Here is a 19,840-nt window from a genome sequence, read left to right as displayed (position 1 = left end):
TATGGTCATCTGGATCAAAGAAAGACTACTTGCTCCAGTATTGCAGGGATCCATTAAAGATTTTCCATTTTGGCTAATTTACATTGATATTTCAAAGCCTAAATGACTAACGACCTCACTATCTTACAGTGGCTAATTTGTTTCTATTTGTTTCTATGCTGGGGACTACACTGAAGATTTTTCTTTCTTTCCTCTAGGCTAATTTATTAGCAGATTCCCCCCCGCCCCGCCTCAGTGCAAGATTCTTCCCAGGCATATTTAAGTGTCATTGCCCCTTTTTTCGCTTGTTTATTGATGAAATAATATTTTATATTTGGCTGAAGTAACTTTAATGCAGTCCAACTCTGTTGAAGTATACAGTATAATTGAATCCACTAAGGGACATTGTTGAACTGTCATTGTACATTTCATACTTTTGTGCTGCATAAATGGTTACCATGGCTGTTCGGTTATTGAAGAATTATAATACAGTGATAAGACTTGACTCTTCTTGAGTACTGTTGATTTTGAGGGCATATATTTTTACATTGATGATGATGATGATGTTGAAAAATCAATATCCTGTGATACTTGTAAAGGATGCAAAGGATAATTGGAAATATTAACACATATCCCTTACTGATCAGAAAATAATGAATGGATGTAAAGACTTCATGCTGAAAGAAGGATGAATTAAGAACAATTTAAGAGGTCTAATGGGACCTGCTACCCATATTTTCCTCAATAGACAATTATGGAGAGTGGGAGTGGGAAGGACAACAGACTTTCAGCCAACTAATATTGTTTTTTAATAATAAACATTTTTATTTATAGTATTGAGTTCCAAATTTTATCTCTCCTCCCCTCCCTTCCTTCCCAGTGGGAAGGGATAAAATTTGGAACTCAAAACTATAAATAAAAATATTTATTATTTTAAAAAATTAGTTGGCTGAAAGCCTGTTCTGATTGGGTGATACATGTGCAATTATGCAAAACATTCCCATATTATTCATTTTGTGTAAGAAAACTTGAATAAAAGAAAAAATGAAAGAAAGTAAAAATAGCATGCTTCAGACTGTGTTCCACCAATATCAGTTCTTTTTTTATAGTATGCTTCATGATTAGTCCTTAGTCCTTTGGGATTGTCTTGGATCATTGCATTATTGAGAATAGTTAAGTCATTCACAGTTCTTCATCAAACAATATTGCTGTCTCTGTGCACAACATTCTCTTTATTCTGCTCATTTCACTATATATCAGTTGATACTAATCTTTCCAGGCCTTTCTGAAATCACCCTGTTTGTCATTTCTTATAGCACAGTAATATTCCATTACCATCATATACCACAGCTTGTTTAGCCATTCCCTAATTGATGGGCATTTCTTTGATTTTCTGCTCTTAGACATCATAAAAAGAGCTGCTATAAATATTTTACAAATAGGTCTTTACTCTTTCTTGGGAAGTTTTTGGGATATAGACCTAACAATTGTACTGCTGGATCAAAGGATATGCAGTGTTCTATAGAACCTCTGGGCATAGAACAACTAACATTGTTACAAGGGACTCAATGTGAAAAGCTGTTGTATTTAAGGGAGAATGCCTTCCCATTAGGAAAAGAACACTTTAGTCCTAAGACATGCCATCACTGCAATATAGGCACTGCAGAGAAGTATTATAAAGAAATCATAAGGAATGAAGAATTAAGGAGCCTCTTGATGAGAGTGAAAGAAGAGAGTATAAAAGCTTGCTTGAAGCTTAACATCAAAAAAAAAAACACCCACCTAATATCTTCACAACTGATCCCATCACTCCTGGGGAAATAGAGGGAGAAGAAATGAAAGCAGTGTCAGATATTATACTCTTGGGCTCAAAGATCACTACAGACAGTGACTGCAGCTATGAAATTAACAGATGCTTGCTCCTTGAAAGGAAAGCTTGACAAGTGTGGACAACATACTAAAAAGCAGAAACATCCTTGCCAGCAAAGGTCCATATAGTTAAAGCTATGGTTTTTCCACTAGCAATATATGGCTGTGAGAGTTGGACTATAAGGAAAGCTGAGCACCACAGAATCTACACTTTGGAATTGTGGTGCTGGAGAAAACACTTGACAGTCTCTTGGATAGTAAGTTAAGGAGAACAAATCAGTCAAAACTTAAAGTAATTCAGGCTATTCACCAGAGCATCAAATGCTGAAGCTGGAGCTCAACTATTTTGTCCACATAATGAGAAGATGGGACTCAGTGGAAAAGACCCTGATGTTAGGAAATATTTTTTTTGTTTTTTGGGGTTTTTTTGGTATGGCAATGAGGGTTACGTGACTTGCACAGGGTCACACAGCTAGTACGTGTCAAGTGTCTGAGGCTGGATTTGAACTCAGGTCCTCCTGACTCCAGGGCCAGTGCTCTATCCACTGCACCACCTAGCTGCCCCCGATATTAGGAAATATTGAAGACAAAAGTAAAAGAGAATGGCAGAGGATGAGTGTCATGTAAACAACAAACATCAGCTTGCACAGGCTTTCAAAAATAGTGGAGGATAGAAGGGCCTGGTATGCTATGATCCATGGAGTCACAAAGAGTTGAACACAACTGAATGACTGAGCAACAACAATAGTGAAGAAATATAGGATGCTAATGGAGAGCATTGGTAGACCTGATTTTGGCCTCAGATACTCCTTGAAAATGCAGCACTCTGCTCTCCTAGGTTTCCTCAACAGCAAGCACAGCAGCAGCAAAAGCATGTCCCACCAGAATTTCTTCAGTCTCAGGCATGGATCTCTGGGTTTCCTGCCTTGAAAGCAAAACAGCAGACACCAGGAAAAAGTGAAGAGCCTCCCCAAAGATGGCCCCACTAGGCTCATCCACCTCACAGCCTTTCTGAGCTATGAGGCAGGCATGCCATATATCACTGGGGAAGTGGACAGCCTTGCTCACAGGGGAACAAGAAGGAAGTGCTTATGGTGGTCACTATTGTGGAAATGCCCCCCCAAGATCATCATAGATATCATGGGCTATGTTCGAACCCCAAAGTCTCTGGAGCTTCAAAGCCATTTTTGCTGAGCACATCAATGATAAGTATGAAAGGCGATTCAAAAAAACTAGAACAAATCCAAGAAGACCTTTACCAAGTTCTGTAAGAAGTAGCAAGATGATGATAGCAAGAAGCAGTCAGAGAAAGGCTTCAATAGCATGAAGAAATACTGCCTGGTGATCTGAGTCAATACCCATACCTAGATGTGACTGATCCCTCTGAGGAAAAAGAAGTCTTGCTTGGTAGATATCCAGGTCAATGGCAGCAGCATGGCTGAGAAACTGCACTGGACCCACAAGAATCTGGAACAGCAGGTACCCGTACCCACTGTGATTAGGCAGGAAGAAATGATTAACATCACTGAAGTGACTAAGGGCAAGGGTTACAAAGGTGTCACCTGACATTGGCACACAAAGAAACTGTCCCAAAATACCCATCAAGGTCTGCGGAAGGTGGCCTATACAGAATCTTAGCATCCTGCCTATATGGCATTCTCTGTGGCCTGGACTGGTCAGAAGAGCTACCACCATTGCACCAAAATCCATTAAAAAATTGACAAGATTAGCAAGATCTACCAGATAATGCAAAACTTCCTAAACTGTGGGTCACAACTCCATATGGGGTTGTGTAACTGAATGTGGGGATTGTAAAAAAATTGGCAACAGTAAAAGATTATGTATGACTATTTTATATACCTATACACCCAGGCTTGCATAAAAATATCTCAGGGAAAAAGAAGCCCTGAGATAAAGGATAGGAAATTGTTAAAAAAAAAAAAAAGTGCAGCCACAGATTACAGCCTTCCTGACAAGAACATTAACCTTTTGGAAGGATTTATATACTGTGGTGAAGTGACCAATGACTTTATCATGCTGAGAGGCTGTGTTGTTAGGACCAAGAAGCATGTCCTGACATACAAAAGTTTCTGCTTGTGCACACTAAATGCTGTGCCTTGGAGAAAATTGACCTGAAGTTGGTCAATACCACCTCTGAATTTGACCATGGCTGGTTTTGGATTGTAGAGGAGAGAAAGTTTTCATGGGACCTTTCAAAAAGGACCAAATTGTTAAAGAAGTTGTCGAATGTTTCCAAGCCAATCTAGACCTGCTGGATCCTCAATAAATTGAAATTATTTTCAAGGAGAAAGGAAAAGAGAAAAAGAAAGAATGCAGCATACTGAGGTCACAGGACTAATAATACAGATGCTAAATTACCATTTCGTTGGTATATAGAATGGTATAGGACTGATGTATTGATTTCCTTAATACCCCAACAGGAACTTTCTGACTGTAATAGTTGGAAAAGCGATTTCAGAAGGCATAATAAAAGGAACAGTGCCTGTAGAGCTGGTGGACAATGTCAGACCAACCCAAATGACAAATCCTATGCATCGTACCACCAATGAGCAATAGGACAGTTACTTAGAGTTAATACCCATGAGCAGGAAAACTGTTGCTTTCTAGTATTTTTCTAGGAATGAGTTTTGTATTTTGTCAAAATCATATGATTTTTGTTGTTTTTGTTATTGATATGGTCCATTAGGCCACTAGTTTTCCTAATATTAAACCAGTCCTGCATTACTGTTATAAATCACACCAGGTTATAGTGTATGATTTTTGTAACATATTGCTATAATTTCTTTTCTAGTGCTTTATTTAAATGTTTTGCTTCAATATTAATTAGGGAAATTGGTTTATAGTTTTCTTTCTCTGTTTTTGTTCTTCCTGGTTAGGTATCAGCACCATATTTGTGTCATAGAAGGACTCCACCTGTTTTTCCAAATAGTTTATATGGAATTAAAATTAATTGTTCTCTAAATATTTGGTAGAAATCACTTGTGAATACATCTGGTCCTGGGAATTTTTCTTAGGGAATTCATTTATGGCTTGTTCAATTTCTTTTTTCTTAGGTAGGATTATTTAAGAATTCTATTTCCTCTTCTGTTAATCTGGGCAATTTATATTTTTGTAAATATTTATCCATTTTGCATAAAATATTAGATTTATTGGCATGTAAAGTATCTCCTAATAATTGTTTTAATTTCATCTTCATTAGTAGTAAATACATCATTTTTTGGTTTTTGATACTGGCAATTTGGTTTTCTTCTTTCTTGTTTTTAATGAAATTAACCAATGGTTTATCCATTTTATTGTGGGTTTTTTTTTCATAAAAACCAGCTTCTAGTTTTATTTATTAATTCAATGGTTTTCATATGTTTTATTTTATTAATCTCTCCTTTGAATTTTCAAGATTTCCAAGTGGGTGTTTAATTGGGGATTTAAAATTTGTTCTTTTTTTCTTGTTCTTTTTTTTAGTTGCATACCCAGTTTCATTTATCTGTTCTTTCTCTATTTTATTGATATAAGTGTTTAGAGATATAAATTTTCCCCTAAGTACTGCTTTGGTTGCTACATCCCATAAATTTTGGTATGTTGCCTCATTGCTGTCATTATCTTTACTGAAATTAGTTATTGTTTCTATGATTTGTTCTTTTGATCACTCATTTTTAATATTAGATTATTTAATTTCTGATTAATTTTAAATTTCTCTTTCCCTTTTTAATTTTCCTTTATTTATTATAATTTATTGCATTATGGTCTGGAAAGAATGCACTTAATATTTCTGCTTTTCTGCATTTGATTGTAAGGTTTTTATGCCCTAATACATGGCCAATTTTTGTTAAGGTGCCATTTACAGCTGAGAAAAAAAGATATGCTCCTTTCTATTCCCATTCAGTTTTTTCCATAGGTCTATCATATCTAATTTTTCTAAAATTCTATGACTCTTCTTAACTTCTTTCTTGTTTATTTTATGGTTAGAGTTATCTAGTTCTGAGAAGGAAAGTTGAGGACTCCCAGTAGTATAATTTTATTATCTATATGTTCCTGTAACTCATTTTCCTTTAATAATTTGTATAATATGCTTAACTGTAGCTCTGGGATTTAAGTGCCTCCTTAAAAGGACTTGTATTGTCTTGCCTAAAGAATATGGGGTTGGGGCAGCTAGGTGGCACAGTGGATAGAGCACCAGCCCTGGAATCAGGAGTACCTGAGTTCAAATCCGGCCTCAGACACTTAACACTTACTAGCTGTGTGACCCTGGGCAAATCACTTAACCCCAATTGCCTCACTAAATAAATAAATAAACAAACAAACAAACAAACAAATAGATAGATAGATAGATAGATGAATGAATAAATAAATAAATAAATGAAAGATAGATAGATAGATAGGTAAAAAGAATATGGGGTTATTACTTTTTCCTTGTTCCAAATTTTAACCCTAATTTTGATTTTATTTATATTTTATGCAAATTATGGTATATAACCAAATTTAAAGTGTCAGGAAATCTATTTTGTGGCTCTTTATCTTTTTTATATCCTTTGATCTTTTTTTTTTTTTTTTTTAGGCAATGGGGGTTAAGTGACTTGCCCAGGGTCACACAGCTAGTAAGTGTCAAGTGTCTGAGGCCGGATTTGAACTCAGGTACTCCTGAATCCAGGGCCGGTGCTTTAACCACTGCGCCATCTAGCTGCCCCTATATCCTTTGATCTTGATGGTATATTTTTACCTTTAGCTGAAGTACTGAAGAACCCACTCACTTTGACCAGGATGATGTTCATCTTTCATATACTTACTCTTTAAGGAATTTATTATTAAAAAGTCTTGGTGGCTTTATGAGTGACAAAATATCACAGGCTAATTCATCCAAGACCACAAAATTTCTTTCCCTCCTGACCCAAGTTTCTAGCACCAAATAGCTAGTGCACTATCATAATGTTCTTTTATTTCAATGCATTTTGTTGAAACCTGGGATGATTGCTGTGTTCACTAAAAATTAAATTATTGTAGTATTTGCTGTTTGTGACATCCAATCATGTTGCCTGATAAAATGTGTTGGCATGATATATAATCATTTCTACCTCTTGAAGTATTCTGGGGTTTTCTTTTTTTTTCTTCTTTCCCTATCTATCAGTGGAGTGACTTGGGAACTGATACTCTGTCATTTTCTAGTGACCTTGAAAACTTCCTAGTGACAAGCATGGCAGTGTTGTATTTCAGTTTTACATGACAGCCTATTTCTTCTGTACTTACATCCACTTTGTACAGTGGAGATATTTGGTTTTGTTTCCATGGTGACATCTGCAGACCATGATGGGATGATTTTTTTTAAAAAGTAAAATTAAGGGATTGAGAGATACGGATGTCTTTGGAGAAGGGGAAGAGAGAAAAATGAGAAAAATTATCTCACATAAAAGAAGTATGAAAGGAAGAGTATTTTTTACAGTGGAGGAGAATATGGGGGGTGGGTGAAGGACAATGCTTGAACCTTATTCTTATTAGAATTTGCTCAAAACAGGAATAAGATACATACAGAGATGCATATAGAAATCTATCTTACTCTACAGGGAAATAGGAGAGGAAAAGGATAATAGAAATGGGGGCAGATAGAAGGGAGGGTGGAATAAGGAAGGCAGTGATCAGAAGCAAAACAGACTTTTGAGGAGTGATGGGTAAAAAGAGAGAAAGGATGAATAGGGAAAAATAGGATGGAAGGAAATATACAGTTATTAATCATAACTAAGAATATAAATAGGATGAACTTACCCATAAAATGGAAGCAAATAACAAAATGGATTAAAAATCAGAATCCATCAATATTGTATTTACAAGAAACACACTTGAAACAAAGACAGTGTTCAAACTCATTTCTTCTTGACTCCAAGTCTAGCACTCTATTCACTACACCAATTAACTGCCCTTGGTGACCTTTTACATACGGGTCATATGTCCATTTGGACCTGATTGTTCCAATTTTTAAGGAGTGCCAATTTTGCTAATTAGTGCTTTATACTATAATTTGAAGTCTGGCACTGTGCCCTTCTTTTTCATGTTTTCTCATCATTTCTCTTGAGATCCTTGACCCTTTGTTTCTCCAGATTAATTTTGTTATTATTATTTCTAGTTCTATAGAATAAACTTTTGGTAGTTTGATTGGTATGGCACCGAATAAGTAATTTTATTTAGGTAGTATTGTAATTTTATTACATGGGCATGGCTGAACTGTGAGCAATTAATATCTCTCCAATAATAAGTCTGTCTCTATGTCTGTAAAAAATGTTTTGTAGTTTTATTCATATAGTTCCTGTATGTGTCTTATTAGGTATGTTCCCAAATACTTTATACGTTCTGTAGTTATTTTGAGTGGAATTTCTCTTTCTAGCTTTTCCTGTTGGGCTGATGATATGTGTGGGTTTACTTGATATTCTGATACTTTGCTTAAATTATAACTTGTTTCAGTTAATATTTTAGTTGAATCTCTAGGGTTCTCTAAGTAAATGATATCATCTTCCAAAAGCAATAATTTTGTTTCTTTTTTGCCTATGTTTATTCCCTCAATTTCTTTTTCTTGTATTACTGCTGTAGCTGGAGTTTCTAGAACTATATCATATAATAGTAGTGGCAGTGGACATTGTGGTGCTTAATTTCAAGCCTTATCAGACAATAATCCACTGACATGTATTGACAAGTACTAAACTGGATGCTGTACGTACTCATAAAAGGGATGGAGATGTTGTTCTATGATCATGGATCTGGGCAGATCCTGCCAGAGGAGTTCAGCCAAGACTCTGGAACCCACCCTGGAGAGTGTGCTAAGATATCCTCCCTGGTGCATTTGGTCATGGATTATTGGTGGCAAGTGAAGCTGCAAGATGAAGGTATATGAAAAATGATACAAGACAAGAGAAGTGGGAATTACCCTCAGTTTCTAAAGCTTTTCCCCCCAAGAGTTGAGATAAATGGCAGAAGATGGTGTTCCTCAGTGCACTTATGTGTCACACTAGAATCCGAAAATAGATCCCAAAGGGCAGTTTTGGTGCCCTCAAAATCTATTATCTTATGGCCTTTAAAGTACACTGTTAGGATTTTTGGATTTTGGGACTAAGAGAAAACCCTGGAGCCAAAACAGAACAGATTCTACCAGTCTAAGGTGGCAACAAATAAATTTAAGAAATGTGAGGTTTATGCTAGTTTATGTACAAAGAAAACTGCTACTATATTAGAATTTAGGTAAACACTGTTATTTTACCATAATTTAGCCAAATACTTGTAGGAGACCAGGAAACTCCCTTTCTATTCCCTAACTTTTCCAACTCTACACTTTACAAGGGATAACTTACATAGTACCTTGGTTTCCTACTTCAGAGCTGACTCTAAAATTAATGTGACCTCAGTCCTTCAACAAGGGACATGAACTACTTTTCTTTAGTTCCTGGGAACATCTGCAAAAGAAAATATATTAAGGATGAATAAAAAATGTGATCCTGTAAGAAAAATGGAGGAAGACTAATATTCAGAAAGAGTTTAGGCTCAAGAAAAATGCTAGAAACCATAAAAAGGTTCTAAATGACTAAGTCTGGAGCAAGAAGAACAAGGGATTAATGAGGGCCTGCCATGTGGTCCCTTCAATCTAGAGGCTTCCAAGAGAGCTCTGAGTCAGTCCTACCCAGGACATTCTGTGGCCTCTGTCTTTACCCTAGGCAATTCTTGGATTAGACAGATCTCAGATTGCCAGCTCCTGCCACTGGTCTAGACTCTACTGCCCAGACCTTTACCTGCTGTGAGATGGTTCCTCAGTACTCAATATCTCCATCTTCTATGAGGTTGGATTTAAAGGGAGGACCTTGAGCAGTCTAATCATCCCCTCCCTATCTGAACTTTCCTTCAATCACTGATAGTCTCCTTGATCTCATTCCACAATGATTAGCATATTCCCACCATGTTGCATTCTCCTCATCCCAAGATTTAGAATCCTGTCTATAATTATGCAATCCCTGTTATTCATCCCCATTTCTTACTCCTTTACCCGAATTCCCCTCAATTCTTCCCCCCTTCCCTTCCTCTGAATATCCCATTCTGGATGTGTCCACCTTGGGCTTTCTGGAATGACTGCTCCATACTTAACAGATTTGCTTTCTTTTTTTTTTTTTTTTTTTTTAGTGAGGCAATTGGGGTTAAGTGACTTGCCCAGGGTCACACAGCTAGTAAGTGTTAAGTGTCTTAGGCCAGATTTGAACTCAGGTACTCCTGACTCCAGGGCTGGTGCTCTATCCACTGCACCACCTAGCTGCCCCTAACAGATTTGCTTTCATCTCAAACCTTTTCCTTTCCTACTCTATCTTCTGATTCTCACTGAGATCTGGCTCATTCCCAAAGACACAGCATCATTGACAATTTTGTCTAATACTAGTTGAACTTTTCACTTTTGCCCCTGATTCACTGGTCATGATGGAGAAATGGGAATACTCCTTTCTCTATATTGCTACTTCTCCCTGCCAATATCACTCTGTAACTTCTCCTTTAACATTCATTTAATACAAAATTAGCATCGAAACAAGATTCTGATAGCTGTAATCTACTGACCCCTAAACACTGTCCTTCCTCACTGAGTTCACTACTTGGCTCATAGTCTTTATAAACTCCTGTCCTCATATGAGGGAACTTCAAAATAAATACTGATACCTTCTCAGCACTGTAATTTTCCAGTTCCTCAGTCTACTCAAATTCTATCACCTACTCTTCCATTCCACCTTAGCTACAAACAGATGGTTATACTCTTGCTCTTGCCATCTCCTACAAGTATTCCACTTCTGTGTTCATGAGCTCAAAAATTCCTTTATGTGATCATTATCTTTTTATCATTGCATCTTTCTGTCTGCTTGACAAGTCCCAAACCTGTTTCTTGTCCTCACTATGACTTCCAATATTTCTACCCTTAATTTCTTCAATAGGTCATTACCCTTGCACTAGCTACATTCTCCTTTCTTCCCTGTTGAAAAAAGCAAGGTTTTTTTTTAGAAGTTTTAGTCTCAGCTCTGCCACTTACTACTTACCATGACTTTGAGCAAGTCACTTAATCTCTCAAGGGCAAGGGACTATGTTTTAATTATTTCTTCCACTACCTAGTAGATGTACAAGCAATAGATAGCATAAATGAGAATTATATAAAGAATTGAATTGTAAAATTAGAATAATAGTATTTGCACACCCTCCATAGAACATTATTATGAGGAAAGTATTTTATATATTGTGAAGTATTAATCTGAGTAATTATTTGAATAAATAACATATTAAATAATTTCTTTTCTCCCTCAAATTTCTTTGAATTTTCTCTTTACTTCATAAATAAATGAGTAATTTTAGAGCTCTACTTAGCAGTTTTTAGAAGTCAGTGGCAAAAATAAAATGAATGTTTGTTTATTGGTTGGTTAAAAGAAAATTCCTGGTATATAGAATGGTGTAATCCAAAAAGCACTGGACTTAGAATCAGAGGACCTGGGTTTGAGCCTTGGCTCTATTGCCACTTGTATTACTCTGGGCAAGTCACTTAATCTTCATGCCTCAGTTTACTCATCTGTAAAATGAGGGTAATTCTTGTAGTAAACTACCTTATGAGGTTATTTCAAGGATCATATAATATAGGTATAGGAAGGGTTTAGTGATCCTAAATTGGTACATACATATGTCATTTGTCATCATTATCTTCTGTTAGGGGAAAAAAGAGAATTCTGTTGAGAAAGGTATAATGGTGTTTCAATTAAAAAGCTAGCTGGGATAGTTTCAAAGAGGAAAAAATAGTAAAAATTCTACATTGTTACTTTTACTAAAAGAATGTTGAATTTCCTTTCTGATTCTGTGTGTTCTCTTAGGTTGGCAACAGGGGAGATGTGCCACAAAGACATAAGGAAACAAACCCCAAAGCAAAAGGTAATTGATTCAGTTCAGTTCAGCAAAAAATACCTTTAACTGCCTATTACATACAAAGAAAATGTTCTAGGTAGCAGAGATATAAAGACGAAGAATTACAGAGTTCCTGTCCTCAAGGTGCTTAATATCTAATGAATGGATAAGATTTGTAGACAAATAAGCAGGAAACATCATGAAATGAGGTTAGGGCAAAGGGATGATCCAGCCAACACAAGGAAGGAAGAGAAATCACTTTTGATAGAGGGAATAAGGAAAGCCTTCCCTGGGACTTCATGGGGAAGCCTTCATGGAAGAAATAGTACCCGAGTTAGGCTTTGAAGGAAAAGAAGGATTTCAGGGGATGGAGGTGTGGAAGGAATGTATCCCAGACATGAGGGGAGAAGAAAGATAACTGGGCATAGCTTACCTGAAATACAGGATTGTGAAGGGGAGTAATTGTGAAATAAGACTGAAAAGGCAGGCAGGAATTTGATTGTGGAAGGCCTTGAATAATATCAAACTAAGAACTTTATATTCCATAGACAAAAGGGAGCTATTGGGAGTCTTTGAAGAGAAGAGTGGCATGATCAGATATGTGCACAGTGATTTACTTCAGTAAGTTGTGCTGAACTAGTCTATGCCTCATAGACATACTTGATATTTAGAGATTCAGTCCTCAGTATGAATATATTTCATTCAGAATGTTTGTTACTGCTAATGTTACATTAGCAGTCTACAACATATATACATCTGAGAGGCCCAAAACATGATGTATTACCATTGCTGGTAGTGTTTGCTTGGCTTGACTAATCAAATATTTCCATTAATGTTTGCAAGTTTATATCAAAAAAAAAGATAAAAGGGAATCAGAAGAGTTTTGCTGCTAAATAAAGAACTTAAGTTTAACCTGTTACATACATCCAGTGCCCTCAACTGGGCACCCTAATCTAGGGACAATAAATAACTTGAGAGTAAGCTCAGCTGGCACAATTCAAAGAGGCAGCCCCAGATTCCATCTAACCACTGATCCATCATCATTTACTCTCCTAATTCTGACACACTCTGAAGTGATTCTGAAGCTGTATAAGCCACACCCTCCTTCCATTCACCACAATGATGACACAAGGGAAGGAAGCTCAGTATCAAACAGGATGGGGCCTGGAGTTGCACTGCTCAAGCCTCAGTCTGCATCTCCTCCACATTCACTGCACTACTCTTGGCACTTTCTTTCTTAATACTAAACATTGGCCCCCTTCCTATTTTTTTTTCTTATTTTGGTGCCCTAATAGAGATGCTGGTACAGTCAGCTGCCATTCATTTTAGCTCTTTCCCCAACCTGCTGCAGGGTGTGGCATAGGGTAATATCCCATGTACAGCCACTGTATTCCTTGTATACACTCCCATGTCTATTACTGCTACTATACTAATGTAAGGGGGTACAGAGACTCTCCTCAGAGAATGGCCACATTTCCATAATGCCTTGGGATACAAGAGGCTCACTCACTATGGAGAGAGTCCTGAACATCCTATCTCAGAAGGCCATTCATTCGTTCATGGACACCCTGCATGGACACAAGAGTTTTTGAAGAGAGCAATGGAAAAGAAAAAGAAAAGACAAGGAAGGAGAGAGAAATGGAAATACCAGTAAGCCTGGAGGCTCCTCTGGAACACACCTCATTCCAGCACAAACTGCATATACTGAGGCTTTTCTCCTCCCCTCCTGCGCCATAGGAATGCTAGTCTCTGACAGCCAGACCCAAGACTTAACCCCTTCGATTCCAGGAAGGTTCAAGCTGGAAGTCAACTGAGTAAATTGAGGATCCCTGGACCAAAGAAGAAAGTTCAATCTAGGATGTTGAGAAAAAAAGACAGGGAAGAAATGGTAGCCAGGGGCCAGCCTCAGTGTTTTATTTACCAAGCTAGTATCATGAGAGGTCATAATAAAGCATTTTACAATAGTCTTCTCTTTCTAAGCTGACACCCAACCATGAGTCGCTTTAACCTACAGTGCCTTGCCGAGACCAGTTCTCCCTGGCACATATGTATAAGGAGGCGGTTTGCTTTAGAAAGTGGGTATTGAGAGTATTTAATACAGTTTCTTGGTTTTATCCTGAATATCTCTTTTTAAGTAAATTGACCTTTATCACAACTAAAATGTCATCTTAGATGCTTAATATAATTTTAGTTGTCTGAGGAAGGAGATACTCAAAGATTGGGAACTAGGTTTGAGGGGTAGGGGGTGGGTAGGGGTGGGGGACTCAGAATGTAAATCTGAGCTTATGTGAACCTGAAATAAATGATCAGAACCTGAATGTAGTTACACTGTAAGGAGATTATTGGGATTTTTTATTTTAAATTTTGTATTTTTTTTTAAACAAAGCTATTTTGGAGTTTTAGTTCAAACTGAGGTTATTTACATTAGCAATGATGAATGGTTTGAAGTTTTTTTCTTTATTTTTTTTCTATACTGAAATTCACCATCAAAAGATCTTTTTTTCTAACAGAAACTTTCTGATCAGATCAATTGTTTTTCTATCATTATTATAAATTATGTGCAAAATGCCATTGAGATTATGTTATTAACATTGTTGAATTGATGTGGTACTTATCGAATATTTGATTAAATAGCTACCATGGTTTTAAACTGCAGACAGAGAGGCAGAACTGTATTTTGTTACAGCTATGGATTGATTTGGAAATATGGCAGCCAAGAGGAACACCATTTTAGAATATAAAAGCATTTACAAGATCTACTGAGGATAATAATGGAAAATTATGAGCAACGTATCTTCATAAAACAGCAAGAACTAACGGAGAGAAAAGCAAGTTTGAAAAAAGCTTGATAAAAATCCCAATTGAACCCAGTTACTCTAAAGGTATTTAACTATAAAAATACAAGAAAGACAGCAAACAGATTAGAAATGAAGAAACCCTTTAAACATTTTAATAATGGACCTTTTTTCATTATTAGAGCCTTTACACCTAGATGTATTCTTAACATGTTACAGTCTTGTCTGAAGGAGTAAAATTAGCACTTGAGAACAAAGAAAGAAGTTTAGGAATAACAAGAACTGGAACAGACCAGATATACATAGGCATAGGTCTGTGTTATGGGTGACACAATCTTGCTGGTATTGAATATTCTTAAGGCATCTAAAAGAGGATAAATGCTAAAGACTCAGAAAAAAAAGTGCCTGAGAAAACACTAATAGCTACTTTATCTACCTACTTTCTCATTCCTCAAAAATTTTTATGAAAATGATGTACACATTGATCAAGAGAATGCTCAGTGAAGGAATGAGAAGGGAACAGTCGGACATCACCAAAATGATAATCTATAGTGACCCACATTTTTAATTATATGAATGACTAAAATATTTAGAGCATATAAAATCCTGCTGTGCCTATCATTGTTGATCATTTTAAAGCTCTCTTCTAATAAGTTTTCTCCCATGCATGTGGTAAAATCATACAACATTCTTTAAAAGAGCTAATAACAGAGATAATTTTGTTTGATGAGCATCTTATAATTGAGTCATGAAACAAGGACATATGCTCACCTAAGTCATTCACCCCATATCAAGGATGCATGTCCAATGCAATGTCCAAATAAAAGGGAGATTCTTTACAGGTGTTGTGGTATTCCAGATAGTTTGATTATTTGCTCACCACAAGTCTCAGAACATTGCAGAACTCCCTAAATGTGATAAATAATCATTCAAAATGTTTGGAAAAATCAAATGGAAGAATACTTATTATACAGTTGGAATGACAAAGCAGAGAGAGAGACTTGGTTCATCAGTATTTATATCTTGACAATGAGCTAACTTAGGGTTAAATAGGAGACTAAATGCTTTGGGAAATGGTGCATTTTTTTTATTACCCCAAGACTTTCCCTGAAATAAAGGCCCATTTAATAATAGTATTCTTCTGATGATGCTATATAGCTATAAGTCATGGGAGATTCCAGTCTCTGAAGAATTAAAATGCAATGCAAAGATATATGTGGGCCTAAAATAGACTGCAGCATACTACAGTGAAAAAGTTGTGCAGGAGCAGTGGCATAAATGATGTCATTAGAGATACATGACCAGAAAAAAATAGTCCTGCCACTTATCAGGAGCCAGGGATAACCATTAGACAACTCATATATTCCACCAGCATCCATGCTATGTCAAGAGAACAGAAGGAAGACCCCCTAGAATGTATGATCACAGAATCTGAAAGGTTTAGGGAACTTTAACAACCATCTAGTCCAGTCAATATACAAAAAGAATTCCTACCATAAAATACCTGGCAAGTGGTATTCTACCTCTTAAAGATTGATGGGAAGACTTGGATGAAAATAACATAGGACAGGCAAGCATAGATGCATTTTTGGAAGGAGTACTCCCATTTATGAGATCATCACAAATTCACTGAATTTAGTGCCCTTAATAGACATGTGTATGCTATGTGCACTTAAAGTTGAATGGACAATTGATTTAGCAGAAACTGATGTCCAGAGGATGGGAATCAGAAAACAGAAACAGAATAATGTACAGGAACTGAGCTAGCTTCTAAGGAACCTAATCACTGTCCCATTGCCCCAGGACCTTCCCTAGGTCCCTTACCTCTGGACTCATAGTACCCTATGTAGCCGCAACAGTAAGGATTGAAAACATAGAGTATCCCACTGTACTAGATAGTGGATTCCAAATGACATTTGTGTTTCAATCAGTTTATGGATATTTGCAACACATCCATGCTTGGGTAATATGAAGATAGAAAACCCTGAAGTTCCCTAGAAAAGCCATGTGTATTAACAAGACAGTCTGATTTTTCCAGAACTAGCAAAAATTTCTGCAATGTAAAGTAATCAAGACTAACTTTAGCCTGTTTAGAATATTAACAAAGTATTGCAAGTAGTGACCTAGATCTCAGTATCTGGAAACCTTGACCATCCATTCCTCCTATGCAGAGGCTTACAAGAAGATAGAAGACAGTGGTAAAAGCAATCATTAAAAAGTTACTGAACCCTTTATCCCAAAGGTGGATCCAGAGAAGTTTGAATTGAAGGACTGTCTGAGGAAAAAGTGTAATATAAGATTTGTAGCCATGCTCACTGCTAGAATGGGATTGTGGTTCTCCTTGTGGAACAGCATACAAAATGTATCTCCAATACCCTTCACCTTTCTGAGGGAAGCCCTGGAAGATTGTCTTCTCTGCGATGGAAGACCTCTGAAACTCTCTAACAGATTTGTTAGCCAAAAGCATTATCAAAGACCCATAGTTTGCATGCCTTACTTATTGTGACTTTATGGAAAAAAGACTGGGAAGATTAAGACATGTATGTGCCATCAGACTTTGAACAAGAGGACTAAGGTGGATTGATACACTATATACTGTGAGTCCAAATGTCCCTGAACTGTTTGGTAGATATTCAGTGGTTCCCAGTGTTGGGTCTACCCAGTTGCTATTATCAGATCCCAATAGCGAATGAAGATAGATGTGGTAACCTTTATCAGCCATGATAGGATTCTATTATTTTAAACATGTTCCACAAAGAATTTCAGGGTCACCGGCAACTTTTTAACAGCTTATGGAAAAGGTATGGAATATAAAGAGTTTGGTGTAGTGTATAGAGTTAGAAGATCTCAGAGCCTACAATGCTGGGTTTGCAGGCAGGAAGATGAACTCTTACCTCTAACACTTATCATCTGTGCTTCAGGAAACTCTTGAAAATTTATCTACTAAGTCATAGGGTGACTGGATCTGCATTAATAAAAGAATCTCCCACATCAGGAGTTCCTCAAGCTAACAGCTCATATAGGCTTATATCTTCCCTTTTCCATATGGAAAATGTGGGTGCTGACATGAACCATCTGGAGGTGTTAGTGTGTCTGAATTATCTCGTATTTGGGGGGGAAGCATTGGAAGAACATGAAGCTGATGAGAGGGTTTGCTCAACTGGAGCATACTACTGGCTAGTGAAGGTTCTGTGAAGCCTTTGCCAAGCATGTGGGTTTCATCGAGTCTCAGCAGAGTCAGTACTGAGACTGAAAATATAGAGTGTTCCTCACCTGGCCATGCCGAAGGAATTTTTGAGAACTAAAGACTTTTCAAGGATTTTGTGGATACCATCAGAAGTTTTAAAAAAAGCAAACTAAGCCATTATTGCTAAGCCTCTTAATGATCTCACTCATGAGTATATGGTTGGAAAGTCCTCATAGTAGAAAGTAGAAAGGGCATTATGGCCTGAACCTTCTTTCACCATTTGAAAATCACTGGGATAAAAAGATGTAGAGGCCTTCAACATCTCAGCCAGTCTCCTTATGTATGGGTTCATACGGATCTATACAAGCCCTTTGCAGTATATACTTATGCCAGTGTAGATGGCTTGGAAGCAGCTTTATATTAAGAGAGCGTTAGACATCAGAAGTCTTTTTCATTTGCCAATAAATGACTTATTAATGGTGAAACTCATTATTGCAGTTGGAGTTCTTGGCTTTGAAATGTGTTATTAGTGATATAACTGTATGGAGCCAAATTCCAGGAATGGACAGGCAACAATACATTGACATATTTTCACTGGTGCTAAATTGGATACTTACAGCCATAGATGATTTGAGGCATTAATCGTCTATAAAGTCAATTGTTCTATCAGCAAGGGAAAACTAACATGGATTCAGATGCTCTATCCTGTAAGTTCCATGTGTCTGAAATTATGGTGATACCTATAGAAAGAGTGACAAGCAGAGAGTCAGGACACTATCACATGAGAATACAAGTGAAAGTTTGCCATGACAGTGGTGACTTTATTTTTTTTTTCCATTGGACCAATCATTATTGCCTCAGTCGTCATTGCCCAGAGGGACTAGAAGAAAGGAATGTCAGAAATTGTAGCTTTGCAATGGAGTACAGTGCCAAAATGTAAATATCTGTAAACAAGATGCCAGAAAGCATTTGGTAACATCAAGCGCCTTCCACTCTTTGGTCATGAAAGCACTATAGGGTAGTTTGGGACACTCAGAGACAACCCAAGAGCTAGTACAAAATACATTTTATGCATCCAACATGGCAGCAGATAAAAAGTATGTTTGTGGTATTCAAAGGAAATTGCTCCAACTCATTTATTATCTGGAGAGTATAAGTACCAGAAAGACTTTGGATCTTGTGAGCATAGATTTTTCATCTCTGTAAGAATATAGGAAAATATAAGCAATATCCTAGTAATGATTAATCCTTTCACCCGGCATACCCATGCAGGAATCAGAAAATTTCAACAGTTGCAAAAGTGAAATACATGCATTATGAGAGAAATATTTCTCTACATATGATTTCTATGCCATGATTCATTTTAAACAACTCTACACTGAGAGCAAGCTAGCCAACAAAGTAGTAGCTTTGTGGAGAATGAAGAATCCTAGAACTATATCTTGCCATCCTCAAGGAGACAGACCTACAGCCTCAGTGTTTAAAATGTACACTACTGAATATGCAAGTGACCATAAGGTCTGAGCAGAAAGCTCAACTGAATCATCATGGGTATTACAAGCTCATACAATATAATACTACCAAGAACAATACCATTGACTCTTCCCTATTGATAATTGTTCATGAGCCATTTTATCTATCAATTTATTCTTTGGATTCTTTGAAGATGGAGAAGACTTGGAAACTTACAACCAGTTCATCTCTTAGCCAAATAGTTGAAGGAGACTTCCTGACTAGCAATGGCTTCAGCCCAGAAAACCTGCTTTAATTTGCTGTTGGGAACTACAACCAGGGACTAGAGACCTGCCCTAGGGAGGAGGGAGTGCTTGAACATTGAATGCACTTTAATTGAATGCACTGTCCCATGGGAAACACAAACAATGAACCAGTGGATAGTTGTCACAGACAGAATAGTGGAAAGGTTGGGCAATCTACTCTTCTACAAAAGAGCCCTGGGGCAGATAGGCACAGTGGATAATGCACCGGCCCTGGATTCAGGAGGACCTGAGTTCAAATCCGGCCTCAGACACTTGACACTTACTAGCTGTGTGACCCTGGGCAAGTCACTTAACCCCCATTGCCCCGCAAAAAAAAAAAAAAGAAA

At 37.1% G+C, this 19,840-nt stretch overlaps 1 protein-coding gene across 1 annotated transcript in view; it reads left to right on the top strand.

Moving 5' to 3' along the window:
• AGBL3 (AGBL carboxypeptidase 3) overlaps positions 1-19,840 on the top strand; it is a 120,240-nt gene that overhangs the window by 58,583 nt on the left and 41,817 nt on the right. The window contains exon 15 of the mRNA XM_043967565.1: positions 2,700-2,805. Coding sequence (XP_043823500.1) covers positions 2,700-2,805 — 106 coding nt within the window. The remainder of the gene's footprint in view (positions 1-2,699; positions 2,806-19,840) is intronic.

This window comes from Dromiciops gliroides, chromosome 5 (assembly GCF_019393635.1).
Source record: "Dromiciops gliroides isolate mDroGli1 chromosome 5, mDroGli1.pri, whole genome shotgun sequence".
NCBI lineage: Eukaryota > Metazoa > Chordata > Mammalia > Microbiotheria > Microbiotheriidae > Dromiciops > Dromiciops gliroides.
Note: the sequence above shows the minus strand (reverse complement) of the source record. Positions and strands in the feature narration are given on the sequence as shown.